General features: G+C 37.6%; 1 protein-coding gene across 3 annotated transcripts; it reads right to left on the minus strand.

The window, feature by feature from the left end:
* Nucleotides 1-3690: 3690 nt before the first annotated feature.
* On the minus strand, nucleotides 3691-20616 carry LOC137389879 (bicaudal D-related protein homolog). 3 transcript variants are annotated; one of them, XM_068076031.1, is made up of 10 exons: nucleotides 20500-20616; nucleotides 17636-17846; nucleotides 13551-13763; nucleotides 11717-11833; nucleotides 9799-9945; nucleotides 8782-9012; nucleotides 7699-7947; nucleotides 6084-6170; nucleotides 5636-5779; nucleotides 3691-4814 (listed from the first exon to the last, which is right to left on the minus strand). In XM_068076031.1, the coding sequence occupies exons 2-10, from the start codon at nucleotides 17786-17788 to the stop codon at nucleotides 4563-4565; spliced, it is 1593 nt and encodes a 530-aa protein (XP_067932132.1). In that variant the 5' UTR covers nucleotides 17789-17846; nucleotides 20500-20616; the 3' UTR covers nucleotides 3691-4562. The 3 variants fall into 3 exon arrangements, with proteins under 3 accessions (XP_067932132.1, XP_067932133.1, XP_067932131.1); XM_068076032.1 differs by having other exon boundaries at nucleotides 7705-7947; nucleotides 17636-17849; nucleotides 20500-20597; XM_068076030.1 differs by having other exon boundaries at nucleotides 17636-17849; nucleotides 20500-20597.
* Nucleotides 20617-21000: the final 384 nt, after the last annotated feature.

Below are 21000 nucleotides of genomic sequence, written 5' to 3' on the forward strand. Positions count from 1 at the left end.
TGTACTAATGTGCATAATAGGGGTAGCAATAGAAGCTTCTAGAAGATCTTCCAGAATGTTCGATGTCATGCGATATGAGACTAAGTCCACATGGTTTAGCAACTTTATAGAAACAAAAAAAGAGCAAGGGTACCATTTTCTCTTCACCTGTGGTTAACTCTTTTGCTGTTAAGACAGTGTATGTTCATTCTCAAAGGTCACTGTAAAGTTCTGCTGTCTGTTAAATTTCCTAATTTCATAGTGCACTGCAATGTCTAGTTACCCTGTATGATTCACTGCTCCTGTCCAGAATAAATGCCAATCGATCTGTCGATCTAGGGTGGTCTAATGGTCTTGTGTGGTCTGTCTGACTTGCCACAGTCCCATACGTTTGATTAAGTGTGCTTAAAGTCGTTGTTTTGTCAGCCTTTGAGCCAACAACATGTAGTTTTTAAGCCTCATTTTTTTATGCTGATACTTTCTTTTATCTGTATTAAGTTTCATCATTACCGTAATATCTATCGCATACACATATAATCAAGAATTAAACAGAAGGAGAATCACATACTATTTAGCAATCTCCTGGATGTGTTATTAAGGTAAATATTATATCTTTCATTTTATGTGTTTTATTTTATATGTTTCCAAATGGTTTTGCAGATGACTACTTGTATAATTAGCACACTTTCAATAACCTTTATCGACAATCGAGTTATTGTTTTATTGTAGTTTCACGGTGTTGACAAGCATATATAATAAACTTTTAATAGAATATACACTATGCCTCATCACCCGTATGTGACAATATAACTACGAACCAGGGGATTCTCTACAGTCACTATTTTGCCTACACAACCTTTCGCAAGTTCTCTTTCTCAGGATAGTTATCATCAGTTTCTCAGACATATCTTAGAGCTCCAAGGTAGCTAGTAGCAAAACCTAAACCGCTAGCCAGCTGCAAACAAAGGTCTTTTTTATTCACTACTCTTTAGACATAGTTTAGTGCATATTGCGCATTAGCAAATAGGACTAAGTGTTTTTAGGAGATTAGTCTACGGAAAAACTACCGGCTTCACATTATAAAAAACTTGTATAATGACATCGTGTACAAATAATTATACGTAGAAGTTTTATTATCTGGCAGCTATGTAGTCACAACTTCCTATTGTTGCATCCACCGTGTTTGAATTCTTGTAATGTTTGATTTACCGACGTACATGTACAATCTGTTTTAAGACTCCACATATTAGTTGGTCTAACAAATGTATCCCATAACCTTCCAACATCTGCTCGCACGTCAGAAGAGCAGCATGCTCGCCTAGAAAAAGGTAGACAAAGAGAGGAGTAAAAAGGGAAAGAAGAGAGAAAGAGAGAAGAATGAAAGGATGATAAAAGGAAAAAAGAAGAGACAACGGAGGAGAGAAATGGTAGAAAAAAAGAGAATGAAAAAAGGAGAGAGAAAGAGGGTAGAAGGAGAGAGAGAAAAAGCAAAGCGAGAGGGTAGAAAAAGACAGAAAGAGAAGGAGAGAAAGGGAGAGAGAGGGAGAAGAGAACTGCTACATATTGTGTTTTTTAATTTAAGCTATGAAACATTAGATGCAGGACTGTCAACTTCCTTGTTTTTGGCATGGTTTTAGATTTTTTATCATCTGTACACTCTTCTTTCCCTAGCTTGGTTTTTTTCTTGGCTTTTCTCGCTTGTTTTTTTCCTCACGTTCACTTTATAGACCAAATAGCTCAATTGCCACTAGATATCTCTACTGCCACTAGATATCTCTACTGCCACTAGATATCTCTACTGCCACTAGATATCTCTACTGCCACTAGATATCTCTACTGCCACTAGATATCTCTACTGCCACTAGATATCTCTACTGCCACTAGATATCTCTACTGCCACTAGATATCTCTACTGCCACTAGATATCTCTACTGCCACTAGATACAGCTATAATCAATGTTACAATTTACTGTAATCATCCAGTGCCTTCAGTTTTTTATAACAACTTCAATGAATAATTTGATGTAGATTTTGAAATAAATCAGAGGTCACTTGTAATGACATAATGAGCATGTCAGCGCTATCATTATTGAGAATTGATCATAAGAAACATAAGATAGCATTGACATACTTGCTATGTCATAATGTGACTTTATGTTTCATAATGCGACATAGCATTACATTATATAGCATGTAACATTTTCCAAAGCAAATAGAATTTAAAAAATTAAATTACTATGCAAGAAAAAGTTAATTGCATGCACAGCTCAGATGTAAATTAAAAACTGCTGGAACTCACTAATTTTGAAGAAATTAAACATGTACTAACTTGGAAGTACGATTGCCAAAGGAGATGCCCCCAACCATGCTCTCAAAATTCCGTGTCTTCTGATCACATGTCTTAGCATCATTCTCCAAACTCAAAATTATTTGGACAGCAATGTTAGCCAATATATAAATATAAAACTCAGGGTTTGTCTTTGTTTTCTGTCTGTCCGTGTGTAGAGTTATATTGGGTAAAATCTATCAATGAAAAATCCACTCTGCAGAGGATTTGATCTCGGAACCCTAAGGTCTGAAGACCAGCGATCTAGACTACTATATTATCATTATTCAACTGACTGTAACGATGAATGGGTGGGATGACATTCATTACATCGGTTAACATACTCAAGCTTAAAGTGCTTGGGGTTATTAACTAGTGCCATTACATTGTAACGATGCTAGTAAATAACTAGCACTGTGATGCTAGTTATTTACTACCAGTGTAATAATCTTTGGTATATTGGTTATCTTGATATTGGCATCTTTGGTATATTGACAGATATTGGTTGGTATTTATAGGATTATGGGACCATGTGGGATCATGGGACATGTCCCACAACTCAGATTATGTCAACCGAACATACTTCCATGTCCATCAATTCAGATCATGTCAGCCGAACATACTTCCATGTCCCTCGACTCAGATCATGTCAAATAAACATACTCCATGTCCCTCAGCTCAATTCATGTCCACTGAACATACTCCATGTCTCTCAACTCAGATTATATCAACCGAACATACTACTTCCATGTCCCTCAATTCAGAGCATGTCAACTGAACATACTTTATGTCCCTCAATTCGGATCCCATCAACTGAACATACTCTATGTCGATCAATTCGAATCATGGCAACAAAACAGTTTCGATAAAAGTTGTATCATGTCACTCTGTGAATAGAATCCGCACTTCAACATAACTACTTATGAGAGGCTTAAAAATGACAGTCTGTAAGATGTGGTGACGTAATAACATTAAATTTTTGTTTGTGAAGTAGTGTCCGAAGCCTTACATGTCCTTTGCTTTCAAACTCTTTGTAAACAATCATTGGCTAGCATCGAGCGAAAAATATTGTCACATAGGTCGACAAATCATCGGAGGACCACATTGTTGATTTGCCATAGTTATAATCTAATGTATAATTTTAAATGAATTTAAAATTTAATAACAATATGATTTTCCTACGGTTACAGTTATACCAATTAAAAATCAATCTATGAAAACATGTGTTTAAATAGCTGTTGTATAAATCTGTTCAAACACACCGTGTTTTATCAATACCAGGTAGTCCGTCTCTGCAAGTACAAGAGCATTAGGCGATTGTAACACTGAGGCAGTATTTGAGTAGAACAAAACCTGTATGAACCATGTCTATGGAAGTCTGCTAATAGCATATAATATCATATATTGACAGCTTCTTGTTGTATTACATAGATAAATCAAATATAGACACTTGTTAGTAAGACGTATAACAAAGTTTGCATATAAATAATAATTCAACTGCTCAAAAATGCTAATATAATCATTAACAAATGATGTTATTCACTGTCTAAATCTAACATTAATTGGACGGAGTACATCGTCAACTGTCAGTTGCAAGCCTTTTTTAATACCAGACAGTGATATCTGGAGCACTTATAGTTGTAAATAGCAGGAATGTACGAGTTTCGCAAGCCTCTGAGTTATCTGCTCTCGGATGGAATCAGCAATCCACACAAACCGTTTTGCATACGGAAGCGCACGGCGACATAACATATACATCAATATAGATAAAGGTAGGCTAAAAACAAGTGCAATTTACACGACTAGAGGAATATAAAAAAGCTACTTAATCTTCCCCCATAGAAAAATATCGTTATGCTATAATAAAGTATATATAATCTCCAACAAAAGAAAAGAATGGGTGGGCAATAGAATTCTCATATATGACATTGCTCAAGCATCTCTCCTGTCCGAAAAAAGTCACATGGTGCAGCATATCCTTATCAAATAGTTGATATAGAAAAAATATTATAATGGATAACTCTAGCCGCAGGCAACACATGTTCATGAGACAACTTCTATACTGTCTGTCAGAAATGCCTGCCACATTGAAGTATTTGACAGATTATAACGCATGTACCTTGACATAAACCAGGATAGACACTGAAGAGAAAATTGAGCCTGCAGGGAGTCAATAAGTACAGCCAACATAAGAGACTCTCCTAGCTTTCAGCCGGTTATCATGGAGTACTGTCAAAACACACCCCCTCCTCACCAGTTAGCTATCCTTGTTGCTCCGTCTTTGAAAAAAACTAAACCTTCTTTTGTCTGACCGATTAAATGCAGTCTTTTGCTTCCCCTCGAGATTGCCAGCAGCGGGTGTATGAGGCAGCGTTGAACTGCTGCCGGCATTGGAGGGTGTGTTGGGAGTGTTAGGAGTGCTGCCAACATTTAAAACTTTAGAATTGTTCTGCTGCTCTAATAAAAACATGCAGCGCACCTGGTTCTCCACCATCTCCTCCATGTCAAGCTACAACACAAAACAATGGTGTCCCATACCTAGTAAGCGATATAACATGCATGGTTTACAGCCTATGCCATTGTTTAGCACAAACAAACTCTAAACTGCAAATGAGTTTTACATGAGGATAAGATAACTCCTAATAACTCCATGAAATTCCCGCGATGTTGAATTGCACATATCAGATTTAAACAAATATACTGTAAAACTTCTATTTGAACACCACCTCTAACAGAACGCCACTATAGAAGAAGGTTTGAAAAATGCAGCACCACCTTTCAATTGAACGCCACCTATTTGCCCGCCATTTTGACATACTGTGATCTTTGCAAACCACAAATCTTTGCAGAAAGTGATCTGTAGAAAACTATCCACAAAATGGTACTAATAATGACTCGGTTACAACAGTAACAATTAATTGATTTATTGTTGCTGTAACGGTTGACATTATTTTTGTGACGGTGTAACTGAGAAAATCGATCATCACAATCATCAGAACTCTCTGATTTGAAGTAACTAAGGTCTAAATCATATCTGCTGTTTTTAGATCCATCCATAATGAGGTTTACAATCTGACCTCAAAACTTTAAAGCGTTTGATGAATGATAATAATACTCTTCAGGAACACCGTACAACGTAAATTCAGCCTTTGTTATGATGTATTCTAACTTTAAAACGTTAACAAAGTTTTAAAAAAATAAAAACGCTATGTCCATTTTCTAACTCCAAAGCTTTACGGCTTTCTCCTTTAAAAGCGACACCATCGAAATAATTAATAACAGTGCCACCCTAATGTATCGAGCAAGAAACGGTTAAAGGAATCTACTTACCTGCCATTGCTCAACCTGTTGAGATAATTTTACTTTCTTCTGTATCGTTTCCAGCAACTCCTTTTCCAATTTTCTGTTATCAGCTTTTGTGGACTGGAGCTCAGTCTTCAGCTTTGTCACAGTTGCATCATGTTCTTCCCTTTCCTACACACGCGTGGCGAGTACATAAACAGCACCATTTGCATCAACCGGTTTCATCACAGAACCAACACCGGATTCACAAAAAACAGTTGAATACTAAGAAAATAGTTGGTAGGAAATAGGACTAGCATGATAGTGCATGCATGACATGAGAAAGATAGTGCAATCAGCAGACACATTGTGATACAACAGAAAACATGCTGACCAGGAAAGAGATGCAGGGGCTATATCGTCACGTCTGATACAGTTGGCCAAAGTCAATATTACCACCTAGTAATGCCAGGCTTTACAAATATCCATTTCCTACCTCTTTTAGGCAAGCTTCCAACTCCTCTGTTTGTTTAGCAACCTGTGTGCGACGTGCTAGCCCCAAATCTGATTCCAACATTTCCATCTTAACAAACAAACAAAGAACAGCAACTCATAAAGTAGTTGCATGAACAAGCCATATACACAGTGAACATGCTAAAAGCAGATCATTCTAACTATAGAGGACACGACTCCAACACCATTAATACAGTGTTCAAGATTAACGTTTTGCATTGCTTCTTGAGTAGCCTATTCAAGAAGGTGCCAGCTAAGGATTGGTCCACGACAAACAAATCACCTCACAGCAATCGGGTAGAGTAAACACACGTCTAGCGAAAAGGAAGTGGGTCGAGTGATGAAGGAAAGTGTGTTAGTTTGCACCTTTTTCATGAAACGGAAACACTAGAGATAGGTAGCATAACTAAGGCCAGAAGAAAATAACAGCCTATAATATCATAACAAAACATTTACTGCCGTCATTAAAATCAAATCAATTTTGTGTTTGCTCTGAACACTACACGAAGCACGAGTTATATATAACATAGTCCATTAATTTCACCCAAGTAATTTTTTACCAGGACGTAATTGAATACTGAGTAAAACCTAATATTCATAATGGCGCGTACAAGTTGTCATAAGTTTGAACCACAAGATCTATGAAAGTATGAATAATCACTGTCACTCTTAATAAATAGATAATCATAAAAAATCTACCGAGCTACGATTTGTGGAGCCTTGGTAGCTGTAACATGTCTGACGCAGCTGGTCATTGCGAAGAAGAAATTGCGATAACATTTTAACAATTTTGTAAAGAGCAATTCAGCAGAGTGAGCTGTAAACATGTTTTCCATTTGCTCAACATGGCCAGCAGACCATTTCCTTTTGTTTAAGTACAGACAGATAGATAGATTACTTAATTAACTACTCGCCAATCTGAATCATTTTCTACTAACCCTACTAAAGCCACACCACGTGGCTCTTTGCAACATGTAAATGGTGTGCCGAGGTGCACTGAGCGGCTCGTGTTAAGAGATTTATGCATATGAGAATGTACTAGTTGACGGTGAGGTTGAGCAGTAAAAAGCTAGATATGAACTCTGGGTGCAATCTGCAGTAATCACAAGGATACACAGACAGCCTACCATGCTCTGAAAACAGTTCAAAAAGTTTAAATTAGTAGTGACAAGAGAGAGCAGGTGCTGGCACATACTCGATCAGCAATGTCATAACAACAAAAGTTCTATGAAAGCCTCGCGGATGCGCGTGTAGCCATTGTCCAGTTAAGTGCCATGCTTATGGTTAGTAAGTAGAAAAGATGGGTGAAGGTAAGTCACCCCTACTGATAGTATAATACTCGGGTTAGCAACCAAATGCTCATACCTGAAACTGTGTGTGCGTGAAAGACAAGGTATAGACAGAGTTACACAAGCGACCATGTACCTTTTCAAACTGATATATATATATAGCATGCCACAAGCACTTTAAGACCACAAGCTGCAATGTTTTTCTGGTTCCAGTGAATAAATCCATTGCGATTGCTTAAAGATATCGTACTTAAATTCAAATACAGGAACTGCTTCAAAACCCATGGCATGGCCGAGGAAAAAAGCTACCCCTACCTTTTCAGATTGTGAAGCCAACGAGCTCTTCATTTCAGCTATCTGTGCCAAAAGAGAACCCATTTGATGTCTTCTTGTGACAAGATATCGGACATGCTTGGACATAGATATTAGCTCTCCGTTGCTGATGTCTTTGCTAGTTGTCACCTTGACCCTTGGTGAGCTTGCAGCGCATTCACTCGCCTCCAGCTCATCGACTATAGCCTGCAGTTCCTGGTATGTCTCTAGCACTTCCATCTTCAACTATCCAAGAAACACAAAAGATGACATTAACATTTGATAACTTTGTGTTTGTCATTATGCGTGAAATATTCCTAACAAAATGGTGGTACAAAGGTTGAAAAATAGATCTTTTTGCATTGCTGATCTAAAAATACATTCTAACTGAGCATCATAGAAGTGAGTCCAACTGGTTTATGTATTAAGTATGACAACGGACTACAACATCGCAAAAAGGACGACTAATTAAATTTAGTGCAAGCTTTCACGCTGAGGTAAAGTTCAAACGCAAATATAAAATGTGATCGAAGCGGAATAACTAAACGCAATCAAAGTACTTTTATCACAAAATAAATCAAAGTCGTTAGGACTTGAGTACTCATAATATTAGACACTGAGGGTATGCTGCTGGGAGTTATACAACCTATGTTGTGAAGATAACTCTGCCATCAACTGCTTTAGATTCAACGACAGGTTAAGGTCAAGTTTGGGCAGTTCATATATGATGAAAGCAGGTATAAACCAACTTTTAATAAAGTAAACATATTTTGTTAAAAAATATGCAAGTCAGAGATATTAGGTAGCAAATATCTATGAAAAAAAGTGATCCATTTAAAAAAATGGTTACTATTAACTCTCTTACTTGTTTAAACCAAAACTAAAAACCCCCAGGTATAATACCATCAATGCTGTGTGAAAAGTATCGCATCACAAGCACAATATGTTCGTTTATAAGTAATATACCCTAAAGTTTGTTCACTTAAATCTGCCTTTACACTTCCTTCAAACATTCTGAAGACAAACTGTGATACAGCAGAGCTGCCACTTATACGCTGACTCACTGAATTGCTGACTCACCTGACTGAAGTTGTCAACAGGAAGTGTCGAAAGCGCCTCGTCGCTGTCGAGCTCATCGAGTAGACTGAGATTAGAGCTATAGCCCGAGGTTAGAGATTTCTGAGAGTATTCAAGCTCCTCAAAGACGGATGGAGAGGTGATAGCAGAACTATGGGCCAGTTCCTGTAGCTGCTCAAACAGCTCTGTGTTCTTCTCCTTGAGCATCTCTATGTGCTTGTCCGCTACCCTTACCTGTGATAACATATGCATAGCTTTTGATAGATAAAATCATAATACGTAAGTGTGTTAGTCATCAAATGCATCGCTAGTTTACATGCCAAAGCTTCCTGTTTACCATAACCTGTGACCTACACGCACAGCGCACACGCATGACCTGTACATGAGAAATCTATGTTTTATTTTTTATATTGTATAATCCACTGTCATGGTCCATCTCAGTGAAAATCAGATTTAAAAAGACTATAAATTTTGAACATTGTCTAATAAACTAAATGTTTAATAGATAAGTTCTGTAAGTTCATGGGTCAGCATGAGGTCATGGGTCAGCATAAGGTCATGGGTCGGCATGATGTCATGGGTCGGAATAAATGTTAACTGGTGTGCAGTTTGTATATAATTACCAGCATTAAACAACATACATCTTAAAACGTTTATCAAGCTACAGGCCGTTAGTGTATCACATAACCAACACCCTAACAGCAACATAAAGTATGACATTTAGGTAAGAACATGCTATGTACAAAAAAGATTTGAACCAGTTTTTACAAAATTTGATTCAAATCCCAGAATGGCCTTTGTTATCACCTTACTGTACCCACTAGACTTAGCCAAAACTCTGAAGAAGTGATTTGGAATTTAAAGAAAAAGCAGAGCTGCAAAACACAGCGTTTCTACAGCTGTTTAAAAATAATATAGCAGCCAATTAGGTAGATAGTCTAGTCATTAGTAAGTTTTCACTTGTGTCTCTGAATGAAACAAGCAAGAATAAGAAAGTCAAATGTGATCATTAGTATCCACCTGGTCTATGGCTTCCTGTTTCTCTTTCTCCAGGCAACTGTTACGATATGTAAGCTCATCACACTTCTTGTTGTACCTGTCATTCAGGTTGTTTAGCACCGTCACTTTCTGTTCCGCATCTTGGCACTTGCGTCTCATCACCGACTCCTGCGAGTTTATAGAGGAATGTGAATGGTAATCCTGGGACTGGCATCTCAATGTATCTAATGCTTTATTGTTAGTATGAGTCAAAATAAATCAAGTAGTGAAACAATGATATTGCCATTAATTTGGTAGCGCTCATGTAACTTGTGCGTGTTTCATTTAGAATTCTTTTCAATTTTTACTATAATAAGAGCCGTGTCTATCTGTCTGAAGTCACGCTAAGAGCGTTGGGAAAAAAGATTGCATCAGACTGGAAGGAAACCCTGATATTCGGATTTCAAGGCAGGGCGCTACCAATTGCGCCATTCGACTACTGTTACTACATCTAAGAATAATTGTGCACGTAGCTATTACACAATAAAATTTCTCACGGTGCACGGGGACTGCCAGCGTACTAGTTATCAATCATTTTTCAGTTGTTTAAAATTTGAACTACAATCTATCTTTCCTCAAGTGAAATGCTGGGAATCGAGCGTCCTGGGCGTCACTCAACCTAGTGACTTGGGAATCCCAAGTCACTTGGTTGAGTCAATCAATAAATATGCTAATAATTGAAAAGAAACTACAATTCTATTTTTAAATCGAATCATTTTTTCACGTTTAGTTTTTTACATCCCTTTTATCAGAAAGGCGATGAAATTCTCGAAAAAAGCGATGGTTTAGTTTTAGAGTTGCGGTTTCATTTAGAAGAAAGACCCGCTCCAATTAGTCAATAAAATGTTTCAGGTTAAACTAATCTAATATTAAAATTAACCCTTCAGATATTGAGCATTTCTAGAGAAAATTGTCTCAAACTACGTTTATGACTTGTAACACGTTCAATTAATTTAATTAATTACACATTTTAAAAAAATAGTCTTGCGTTTGGGAGTTTATAATCCAGACACATAGAACTTCCACTGCAGAGTTGTCTTCTCATGTTAGTATAGCACTATTTCATTCAGCCGCAACACAGCCCGTGATTCTCAAGACAGCAACACAGGTTATTTCACGCTTTAGAGCTATAAGTTATGTAATCAGGAGAAATTCCTAACAAGACTACAAAGTTCATGGGGCTTTTAGAGAATATATCCAAGATCAGACGTTCAACTATGAATGTGCAATTTTAAATTTGAAAATAGCAGCTCATTACTTTGCATTAGAATAGAGATTAATTGTTCACATTCGTCTGCCAGGCTAACCACAACTGCACTTTTTACACACAGAAATGCTTTTCTAGCTTTTATATTAGTAAAAAGACGGGGAGGTAAACCACATCTGACAATATTAGCTAACCGTGACTATGTCATTCCACATACTCTCACTCTAGGAACATGCTGAGATTTCGTTCTCTATCTCTCTTTGTTGTAATTTACACAGCAGTATCTTGATTGGAGAAAAAGAAACAGCCGATGTTTGAATTTTTCATGCAGATTTATCACTTCCTGAGCACAGGTATTTCTACCAACTGAACTACTGAGTAATTAATTAATAGCTTTACAAGGGCGGTTAGAGTGAGGCCTTATAAACTGAGGGTCTTTACAGCGGGGCGTATCGCGTAATGTACCACCCCTATCTAATCAGTGATCTAGCAAACTATAACGTAAATAGTCAAAACACGTAAAAATAACAAAACATTGAACCTTTTCAATAATATACACAGAGTAAACTTGGAGCTCTCAACAAGTGTCTTTCATAGACTAAAGTGCTACAACTAAATGAGTTGCCAGGTGAATCTCTGAATGTATTTAAACACATTCAAATGAATGATGTAAGTACATGTAAATATAGCTACCTTTTCTACAAGAGTATCCAAATCTAGAGCTAGTGATGCGTTGGCCGTCTTGAACTCATCAATGCTCCGTCTTAAGTCCTTGTTTGCCGACTTGACAAGCTCCTCCGACTCGAGCACCTGCAAACACATGTCAAGCAGTTTATGACAGATGTCAGAGAATCACTCAGAACCTCGCTGGAAGGTTAGCTAATTTGATTGCTAACAGGGACCGGTAAAGGGCGAGATTATCAACAGTTTTACTAGGGGATTAACAGAGTTTAATAGCTAATACATATAGCTAATCATCAACCCTGCGCTGCTCCACTCTTCCAGACAAACACCGTCTGCCAACGCCAACTCACAAACGTAACCACACGCCTGGAGAAATAACTGCATAAGCATTGTTGAGCAATGTCCTCTTTATTACCATAGAAACCAACTGACAAGGCAAGCCAAAAAAACTATAAGAAGACAAAGCAATTCTACTAGCTAAAGTCTCTGCGACATACAAAAGGGCCTATTCAAATCTATCTGTATTTAAACTTATAATAGTCATGTAGCCTATGATCCTATGAGATAGTAATGGCAATGGATTGAGTTATAGGAGTGGTTATATAGTGCAGTAGTGATTTAGTGAGCCTGAATCCTCATCCTTCCTTGGCCCCCATACCCAACTCCCCTGAAACATTGTATGGTTTGAAAGTATTCAGTGATGTAACCTTATTGTGTAACCTGTAAGCTTTTCTCAAGAGGCAGCAAATTCAACTGTAGTACTGATTCGAACACATTCCTAATTCTTGTATTATCATATTGCCGATAATAAATTAGTGTCAAGAAAAACCCCAACGGAATCTTTATAAGAATGGGTAAAATCATTATGCTTGTACGAGCATTCATATTTACAAACTCCAAAAGTGATATGTCTATAATATATATTATATATAAACATATATATATATATTATTATTATAAACATATTGTATAGGCCTATATGTTTATTATATGTATATAATAACTATCCTTCATACAAGACAATTATACAAAACCTCTGCTATATGTGACAGACTCAGCCAGTGGTGATCAGTGGTGTTCAAGGGCATAGGTAATGGGGTATAATTACAGACCACGGGTTAAGTATGTCACAGCGAGTTAAGTATGTCACAGCGGATTAAGTATATCACAGCGCATGAGGTGAGCCACACAAATGTATTACAACTGTACATTTCATTATATAACTTGTTACTTTCAGAACTAATTTCTGTGTCCACTGTGTAATAGCATGCAGATAGGTAAGTGTCATAAAACAACTAGAGGATATTAGGAAAGCCTTCATAGCAAGTAATGGGTGAAATATAATACAACAGAGGATGTGTACCAGACAATTACAGAAGATATCAGCAAGTATATTTCAAGCAAACTGTCGCGTCACCATCTCATGTCATTCACCACTTGTCATACTTATCAGTTGACAATCTACATCTGCACAATTCACATGCTACTAGCCCAAATAAACTTCAATGCCATTTTGGGCTCTATCTATATATTGATGCTGGAAGCACCTGCGGACACTGGACTACAGCTCTCAAGACAGTCATAACATAGCTTCTGCTGACAATAACAAACATCTTATCATCAGCCATTGTATTCTGTAATCATACACTTTCCAATAGCATAAACGCTCTCAAAGAATGGATAAATGAGCAGTTACCACGCTACGGTGTAAACAAAACCAAGTCCATGAATGGCATCGATGCCTTGCATAGCATCACTGCATGCCTTATACATGTAATAGCCTTAGATCTTCAGCAAATCTACATAAATCTAGAACTAGAAAAGGTCAGCAGCATGAACCCACCTTTTCTAGCTCCTGCGCGAGTCTTTGGTTCTGCTGTGCCAGCTGAGTTATTTCCTGCGTCGTCTGCGATTGAACAGCAAATTGTTTAGCCTTGGCACTCAACTGCTCTCTCAGCTGCTGTATATCTTCATTATGGGTCTTCATGACATCGTCCCACTCCACAGAATGCTTGGAGAGTTGATTCTTCAGCCAGATGTTTTCACTCTTCATTTTCTAAATAAAAACAGTTTAATATGATAATGACTTACAGGAATAAATGAACAACATGGCAACTAGAGAACTTCGTAAGCTATGGATTAATAGCCTAAGGTCTTACCAACCATTGAACGTGAGATGCTGCTACTAGTATGTGTATACTAGTGGCAGCATCTCACAATGAGAGTACGATGACCTAACACTGCAACTTTCAATAGGCCTATCATGGAAAGTGTTTGTGCATATAGTGAGTTGAGGTCAAACTAAACAATCACAAATACTTACCCTAAATCATTGTAGGCCATATCAAACTTAATTCAATTCTAATTGACTCTAATTACACTTGGAGAATCCAGGAAAACTCATAAAAAATCGACCTGAAAGGACTGCCCAGAAAAAAACAGATGTAAGTATATTTCAGAGTAATAGTGAGTAAGAGAATGATAGAAATTTAAGTTGATTCAGATTGATGAGAATGTCTAGAAAAGAATAAGAAATAAATGAATAGTCACTTCAGAAAGAAGATAAAGAATATAACCTTTTCACTGGCAAATCGCAAATGGCGCACGAGTCTTTGATAGTTAACTAACGGGGAGGGGGGAGGATGAGATCAAGCCATGAGGAAAGTTGAGTGATCATTCAGCCTACTTGCGTAATGGCAAAACATGTGTCATACCATAAGATTTTGTGGTGTAGTTTTGCACACAAAATACATTACACAAAACAGCATGATGGTGGTGAGGACTGTATGATCCGTAGATAAAAATCTAGGAGGGGGAGGGAATAATTGATACATCAGATATTGTACTGAGGCTCAAGTAACATCTGTATCACGATAAATGGAAGTTATGCTAAAGCTACTGGCTGGATCAGCTTAGAGCTTTTCAAGCATTCTCACAGCCAGTATACCGGTAGAGCGGAGTCCCCTCAGGTAATAATGCGAAACCTGCCTCAGTTGTTACCTAGTACAAACACACTGCTCAATACAGCATTGGATTACTATAAACATTATGTAAAGGGTGGGGATATATTCTAACAAGAACTAGATAGTCTCAAATCTGTCAATAAACTTGTGTAACGGATATGTAAGTGCCTCCCCATTGAGCAGGGCCTAGCCTGAGGTCCTACTGGCGTCATTGCGTCAGCTGAGTAATGAGGAACATGAGAGATGATTATTCACAGGACATAGCGGAGTGATGAACCTTAGTGTAAGATTATATCAACTCGCGGAAATGATTGGCTCAACTCATGACCTGCGAAAATGTCTGAACTCGTAAGAAGATCTCTAGATTGGCAGCGTTAGGAACAATTAAGACAGCGAGTAATCTAGGTGACAGCGAGTGTAAACCCTGTTGTCAGCATGAAAAATAGCGGACAAGCTGTAACCGTAACGTCCCAACAAATGATTGTTTATCTACATAAAAACCACAAACTAACGACAAGATTACCATGGAAGTGATGGCTTAAAAGACTAAACCCTGGATCCAGCTCAGAGCAACGAGACAAGAAGTGTTTCACCTTTAGAAGATAGCCGAGTGCCATAAAACGGTCACAACATCGACCTTGTTATCTTCCACCAAACCCTTACTCATCACCAATAACCTGGAATGTCTGATAACTCTGACATGGCTTACTAGAAACAAAGACTATATTATAGTCAACACATACATATCTAGTAGCCTAATGCATTGAAGGATTGCATCTATAGAATGTTGCCCTCACACTCTAAAACCTGTGTATGCACAAATAACTGACTGAGAGGATTTTACTAAAATAATGAATCAGCAGATCAACCCAGAACATTTTTTATTATTGATCAATCAGAAACTCACTGAAAAATCAGTCAAAATTCAGCTTGCTCGTTTTCAATTTTTAGATAATTATTCTAATACGATATTCAATTGGAGAAAACATAAGGAAAGTGGTTTTGTTCAATCAGGAACAATGGTAAGTTCTATTTTGAAGAATGTTCACCATAATTGTAATTATGACAAATGTACCACAAAGCGCAATAGACGTCTATCATTGTAAAATACTTGCAGTTCTGATTTGGAACAGCTGTGAACTCTTAAAACAATGAATATTCTATCAGGAGCAGATCGCTGCCAATACCATGAAAGTTACAGTTGCGTGGCTCTTGATGCTGATTGGTTAGCTCCGATGTGGCTAAAAGTAGCAATAACTTTCTTTTCCTCGAGTTGTTTATTGCCAGGAAACTCTTGTGTTTAAATAACACACAATAAGAATAAAACAAATTCACTAAAATTGTAATGTTCATTGTAGTGCATTAGAATATATTAATAGAAAATGTCTGTCTATAGAATTAACTGTTCTCGCATGGCTTTGATATCCGCAACTTCTATAATCCATGAATCGCTAAGCTTAAATATTATAGCAAATATTTACAATAAAGTTTAAGGCTTGCTATTTCATAGCAACAACTAATATTTCAGGATGAATTCATTTCTCTATTACACCGCTGCTGTTGAACACCATTCAAATGAAGCTATACTGCAGACCTCTAAACTGGACATCATTCATTGCTTTAAGTCAAGAACTTTTGTAACGAGCAATAATAAAATTGGTTGTATTCTCGCTTACATTAAATAGCTTTGGGCACAGAATTTGGCTAAACTTTAATAACAAAGCTTTAGTTGATGTACACATAGCTTATCTTGTGCATGAGAGCTGATATCATTACTCAGGTCATATTTTCCATGGAACTGCAGTCTGGCATCGCCTCGCTCTATACACCATAGACCACTGGTGCGTTGGTAATCATGTACCCACAATCCTTAGCATGATTTGCATTACTGAACATGAATGATTGCTTTCATCTCGAGTAGGCAACATCATATGGGTCTGGCTAGTCTCAATTGGCATCTTTTATCTGTCCCCATCAGTTGATATGGCTCTTGCACGGATCATTTGTGAAGCAGCACACGGCAGCAGTATCATTAGCGGCAGCACAGCTTATGAATACAAGGACAAGAAAAGTTGACTATTATAGTCAGAGGTGATTTAGCGAAGGTTAGCCTTGTTGGGTTCAATGAAGCATGAGTGTCATAACTGCCTAAGTAAACCTTTGCAGTCAGCTTAGAATGTGACTAGGGAAAGTAGGACACGAGGACATGTTCTATGGTACAGACGTGGCTAGCTTCTCTGGGCAACTGGAGAAATTCCATCAATCAATTGCACTTGATGCGGTGAATACAATCAGGGATTCACCAGTCCACATTTCTGTTTGCATCCGTGGGCTGGTTCTTCACAAGGATGTTATAGTCGACTATGAGATCAGCTATGCTCAACTGCTATGCCCAATTGCTATGCTACTGTGATTAGAGGAAAGGACTGGCCACACGCCAATCAAAGCAAAAGCTTCCTACCTAGCGGGCATATCTGAACTACAGTAACGTAAGCTTGCAGGGAGTGCCTAAATGAGTCAGAACCAGAAGGCGCTTTCAGTAGAAAAAAACAAAAGATGGAAAATTGAGGGTAAAATACCATTAATGGGAAATCGTCTAAGTAAACTCACTAAAAGATATTGCCAACTCAAAAAATTAACGATGTTTTTTCAAGTGATTCTAATTTAAGCTAATACATAATACGAATAAACTCATAATGAAAAACTAACGCAAGAATTTGGTTCATTAGTACAAAACTGTACAATCAAATGTGAGCTTCAGTTATGCCTGACCATACTCAATTGAGCATTCTAGAACCTAGCTTTTTTAGCTTTGGTTCTTCCCTTCCAACCAAAGTGCTCAGTGTCAAAAACCTTGGTTCGGCTGCCACATTGCCACTCAGAAGACGCTCACCTTTAGTAGACAAGGGGCCGTCTGCGTTCCCACCCGACACACTATGGTGTTAGGTAGTCGGGCTATGCTTACCTCAAGCTGTTTCTGGTGATCCTGGTAAGCTCTATCAGCATCTCTTGTCAGCTCCTCATTCTTCTCTAGTAGGACTTTACCAAGTTCTCCAGCCAGCTGGAGGTCATTTTCCTTCTCCTCAAGCATACGCCACACTTCCTCTATGGTAGTCATGCCTGCGTACTCTATCGCTATGGCATGGAGTAGCTCAGATGAGGGGTTGGTTGTTTACCTGCTATACAATTGTAAGGACATTTGATGCACAATTTGGGCGTGTGGAACGATGAATTTACGAGAATGACATGAGATAACAGCCCTAATTGTCTGACAGTGATAGCAAGTGAACAAGATTAGGCAAACTGAAAGAATTTTGAACGCTGTTTATACCAGTGTGAACACTTGAAAAGATACCGAAAATCATAAAATCCGTGGGATGTATGGCAGGTGGCATGCATGGCAGGTAGCACCATAGAATGCGATGTAATATCAAAGCTATCGGTATATAATGCAGCAACTAAAGGTAGAAACTTGGTTAGTAGCTGTATGACTCAAATGGCTGATTAATGGCCATAAAGAATGATGAGATAAAGGCAGGTTACAAGTGATCCTTCAAAATGAATCACTCCGCAACTCTAGACAGAGATGTTCTCCATCATCTTAGTTCACAATGGCTAAACTAATGAACCACCTATTCAAGCGTGTCGCTTACTTCAAATAAAGACTGGTGGGCAAAATGAAATGAGTGTACAATAATTAAATAGCCTGTATAAAATTACATAACATTTACTAACTCAGGCTACAGCTCTTGCTTGCTATGGAGAAGTTTCTATACAAGTAAATCCAGCTTGACCAGCTAGTTTTAGCTGGCTAGTCTACCTTAGCCTTGGCACCCTGAAGTATCTGGGAGTCTAAGACAAAAAAAGAACATGTGTCTACTCGTCTAAGGATGACATCGCACTGTTATAGACAACCATGAAGCATGTATGTTTGCTCACCAGATAGCGAGTACAAATTGAACTAAATCATGTCATCGGTTGCAACTACTAATTGAGTTGCATAATTTTACTTCAGCAGTCAGTGAAGCAGCTCTGAAAAATAGCCTTGCTTTTCTTGCTATGGGAACCAAATAGGCCTACTAACAGTACCAGACTATAATCTCGGTTAATCCTCTCCTTTATACATGTGATATAGGTTCATTCATCTAGTCCAAGTTGGTACAACCGGAAAACATTCAATTGCTGATCACAGGTTGTGTAGGCAGTACATTCGTTTATTTATCGTTAGATTCTGCTTAGATTCATAAAAGCCTAAACACCAACTGGGTAGAGAGTAAAGTTAGTCGGTGTTATTACATATCGTAATTTTCCTATTCAGTTCAAACACTCAACCGACATGTTAAAAAATTGGCTATTGTATTTAGCTAAAACATGTTGCTAATGTTTATCTATAAAACGAGACCTTGATTAGGCAAACTTTTTGTCAAATATGTGGTAAAACTGGAAAATTCCTAGCATTTATTATGATTACACCCGGCGATGCTCTGAATTTTTCTCATTATCAATCAAATAGCCTGCAGACAGGTGTTTAAGATTAAGAAGATGGTTCGAAGGGAACAGGTAGAGTTTTGAAACCAAGTATTGTTAGCGACCTGTCAGTAGGTACAGAGCATATGTGTTTGAAGTTTGGACGAAATCAGCCAAAAAATATGGAAACACAATGATCAAATGATTTTTTTTTAATATACTGTAGATTATACTGGCATTCGATTGATACACAGCCAAAAAGATTTTCTAAAATCGTTGGATCTAGAAAGCATGCTGAGGTGAAGTTATAATCACTGGCCTGATAACAAATTAAGTGAATACAATTTTCAGAGAATAAACTACTTATCTTTGTAAGTTAACGTAATGACATTGTCGTCACCAAATGGCGATGAAAGCTAGATATACTACTAAGAAGATCAGTGTAATTGCTGGTTATCTAACTGATTAGGCCTAACACTTTTAAGTCTTGCATCAAGGGTCATGTAGAAACATATTTGTGTTAAGTGATAATCTATATCGTGTCAAAGTTGCTCCTACCTCCACTTAGAATCACCTTAGAATCACATTGGTTACTCATGTGGATGATAGCAAAGACAGAAAAAAACAATGCTCTTTTCCTAATTTTCATGCATTGTTTCTAGTGTTCTTCAGCAACAACGTGTTAGAATGCATGATTAAATAGGCGAAATAGATATGTCCTTGTCTAGTGACATGTCACTAATAGCCGATGGAACGGTTTCTAGCAGAACTAGACTCTAAGGAACTCTAATAGAGCTCTAATATCACAAGTTTAAAACTAGACACTTTTGATTATTATGAACACTTGGTTATTATCTGTTGCTTTCAAAATCTTCTACCCAGAAAATGACGAATATAATCACAAGATTTGGAAGAACAGCTAAAAAACCATAATAGAGCGATGATGATCCGATTTCTGTACTGATTATCGAGGATCAGCTCTAAGATGCACGGGTGAAAAACTTACAGATGTTACCCTTACCGATTTTATATTTCTGCCTCATTAACCTTCTCTCACACAATCGTCATTGACTTTTCTGCTACTACCCACTTCCCTTAAAACTACGGTTAATGTTATTCATTATAGCTGTTTAGCACAAAATTTGCATTTCTTCAACTAATTTTTGCGTCATTCGAGAGACTTCTTGAAATTATTTCCTTGCGTACTTGTCAAGTTCCGCAAGCTTTAGCATCAGAAGCAGTCTTTTCTTCAGATGCTAAAGCTTGTCTTTTCAAGACTGGCTTTCGAAGATGTTGAACGAATTTGGTGGTCGTGTTAAAAATAGAAAGTAAAAAACTAAAAAATATATCTAAATTCATTACCTCCAAAACGGCTGCGATATAAGAATAAATCGTAATCCAGGTAAGAGCTAAGTGTACGGTAGATGATAACCGCAGCCTGTCAGACTCGCAACTACGGTTCTACATGAGTCACTGAACTTGTGGATCTATAGTAAGGAATAATTTGCCTCTTTACCCTTAGCATTTTATTCTGACGAATGAATGCTATCAAACGCCCCACTATTAATATTAAACGCAAGCTAAACATAGGCCAAGTAGATAACTACTTGAGAAAAGACAACTCCGTGTATATAAACAACTAGTATCAGTAAAGTATGGCTCCACCAACAACCTTATGCTTGGACAGTTTTAGACTAAAGTATGCATAAACGTATTACCATTTTTGACATACGATGAGGTCGGTAACTACGTAATTTAGCTTATAGCAAGGTAACCAAAAACAATTAAGTCTTGAACAATGTTTTGAGTCAACAACTAGAATCCTCAGCCAGTACATGTACCTCGATGGTTGGACAATAAAAA

The sequence above is a fragment of the Watersipora subatra genome, chromosome 3 (assembly GCF_963576615.1).
Source record: "Watersipora subatra chromosome 3, tzWatSuba1.1, whole genome shotgun sequence".
NCBI classification, from domain to species: domain Eukaryota; kingdom Metazoa; phylum Bryozoa; class Gymnolaemata; order Cheilostomatida; family Watersiporidae; genus Watersipora; species Watersipora subatra.

Coding starts and splice junctions, on each gene's coding strand:
- LOC137389879 (XM_068076031.1), bottom strand. CDS start 17,788: ATGACTACCATAGAGGAAGTGTGGCGTATGCTTGAGGAGAAGGAAAAT. Junction 13,764..17,635: donor ATCACCAGAAACAGCTTGAG/GTAAGCATAGCC, acceptor GTTTTTATTTAG/AAAATGAAGAGTGAAAACAT. Junction 9,013..9,798: donor AACAGGAAGCCATAGACCAG/GTGGATACTAAT, acceptor ATGTTATCACAG/GTAAGGGTAGCGGACAAGCA.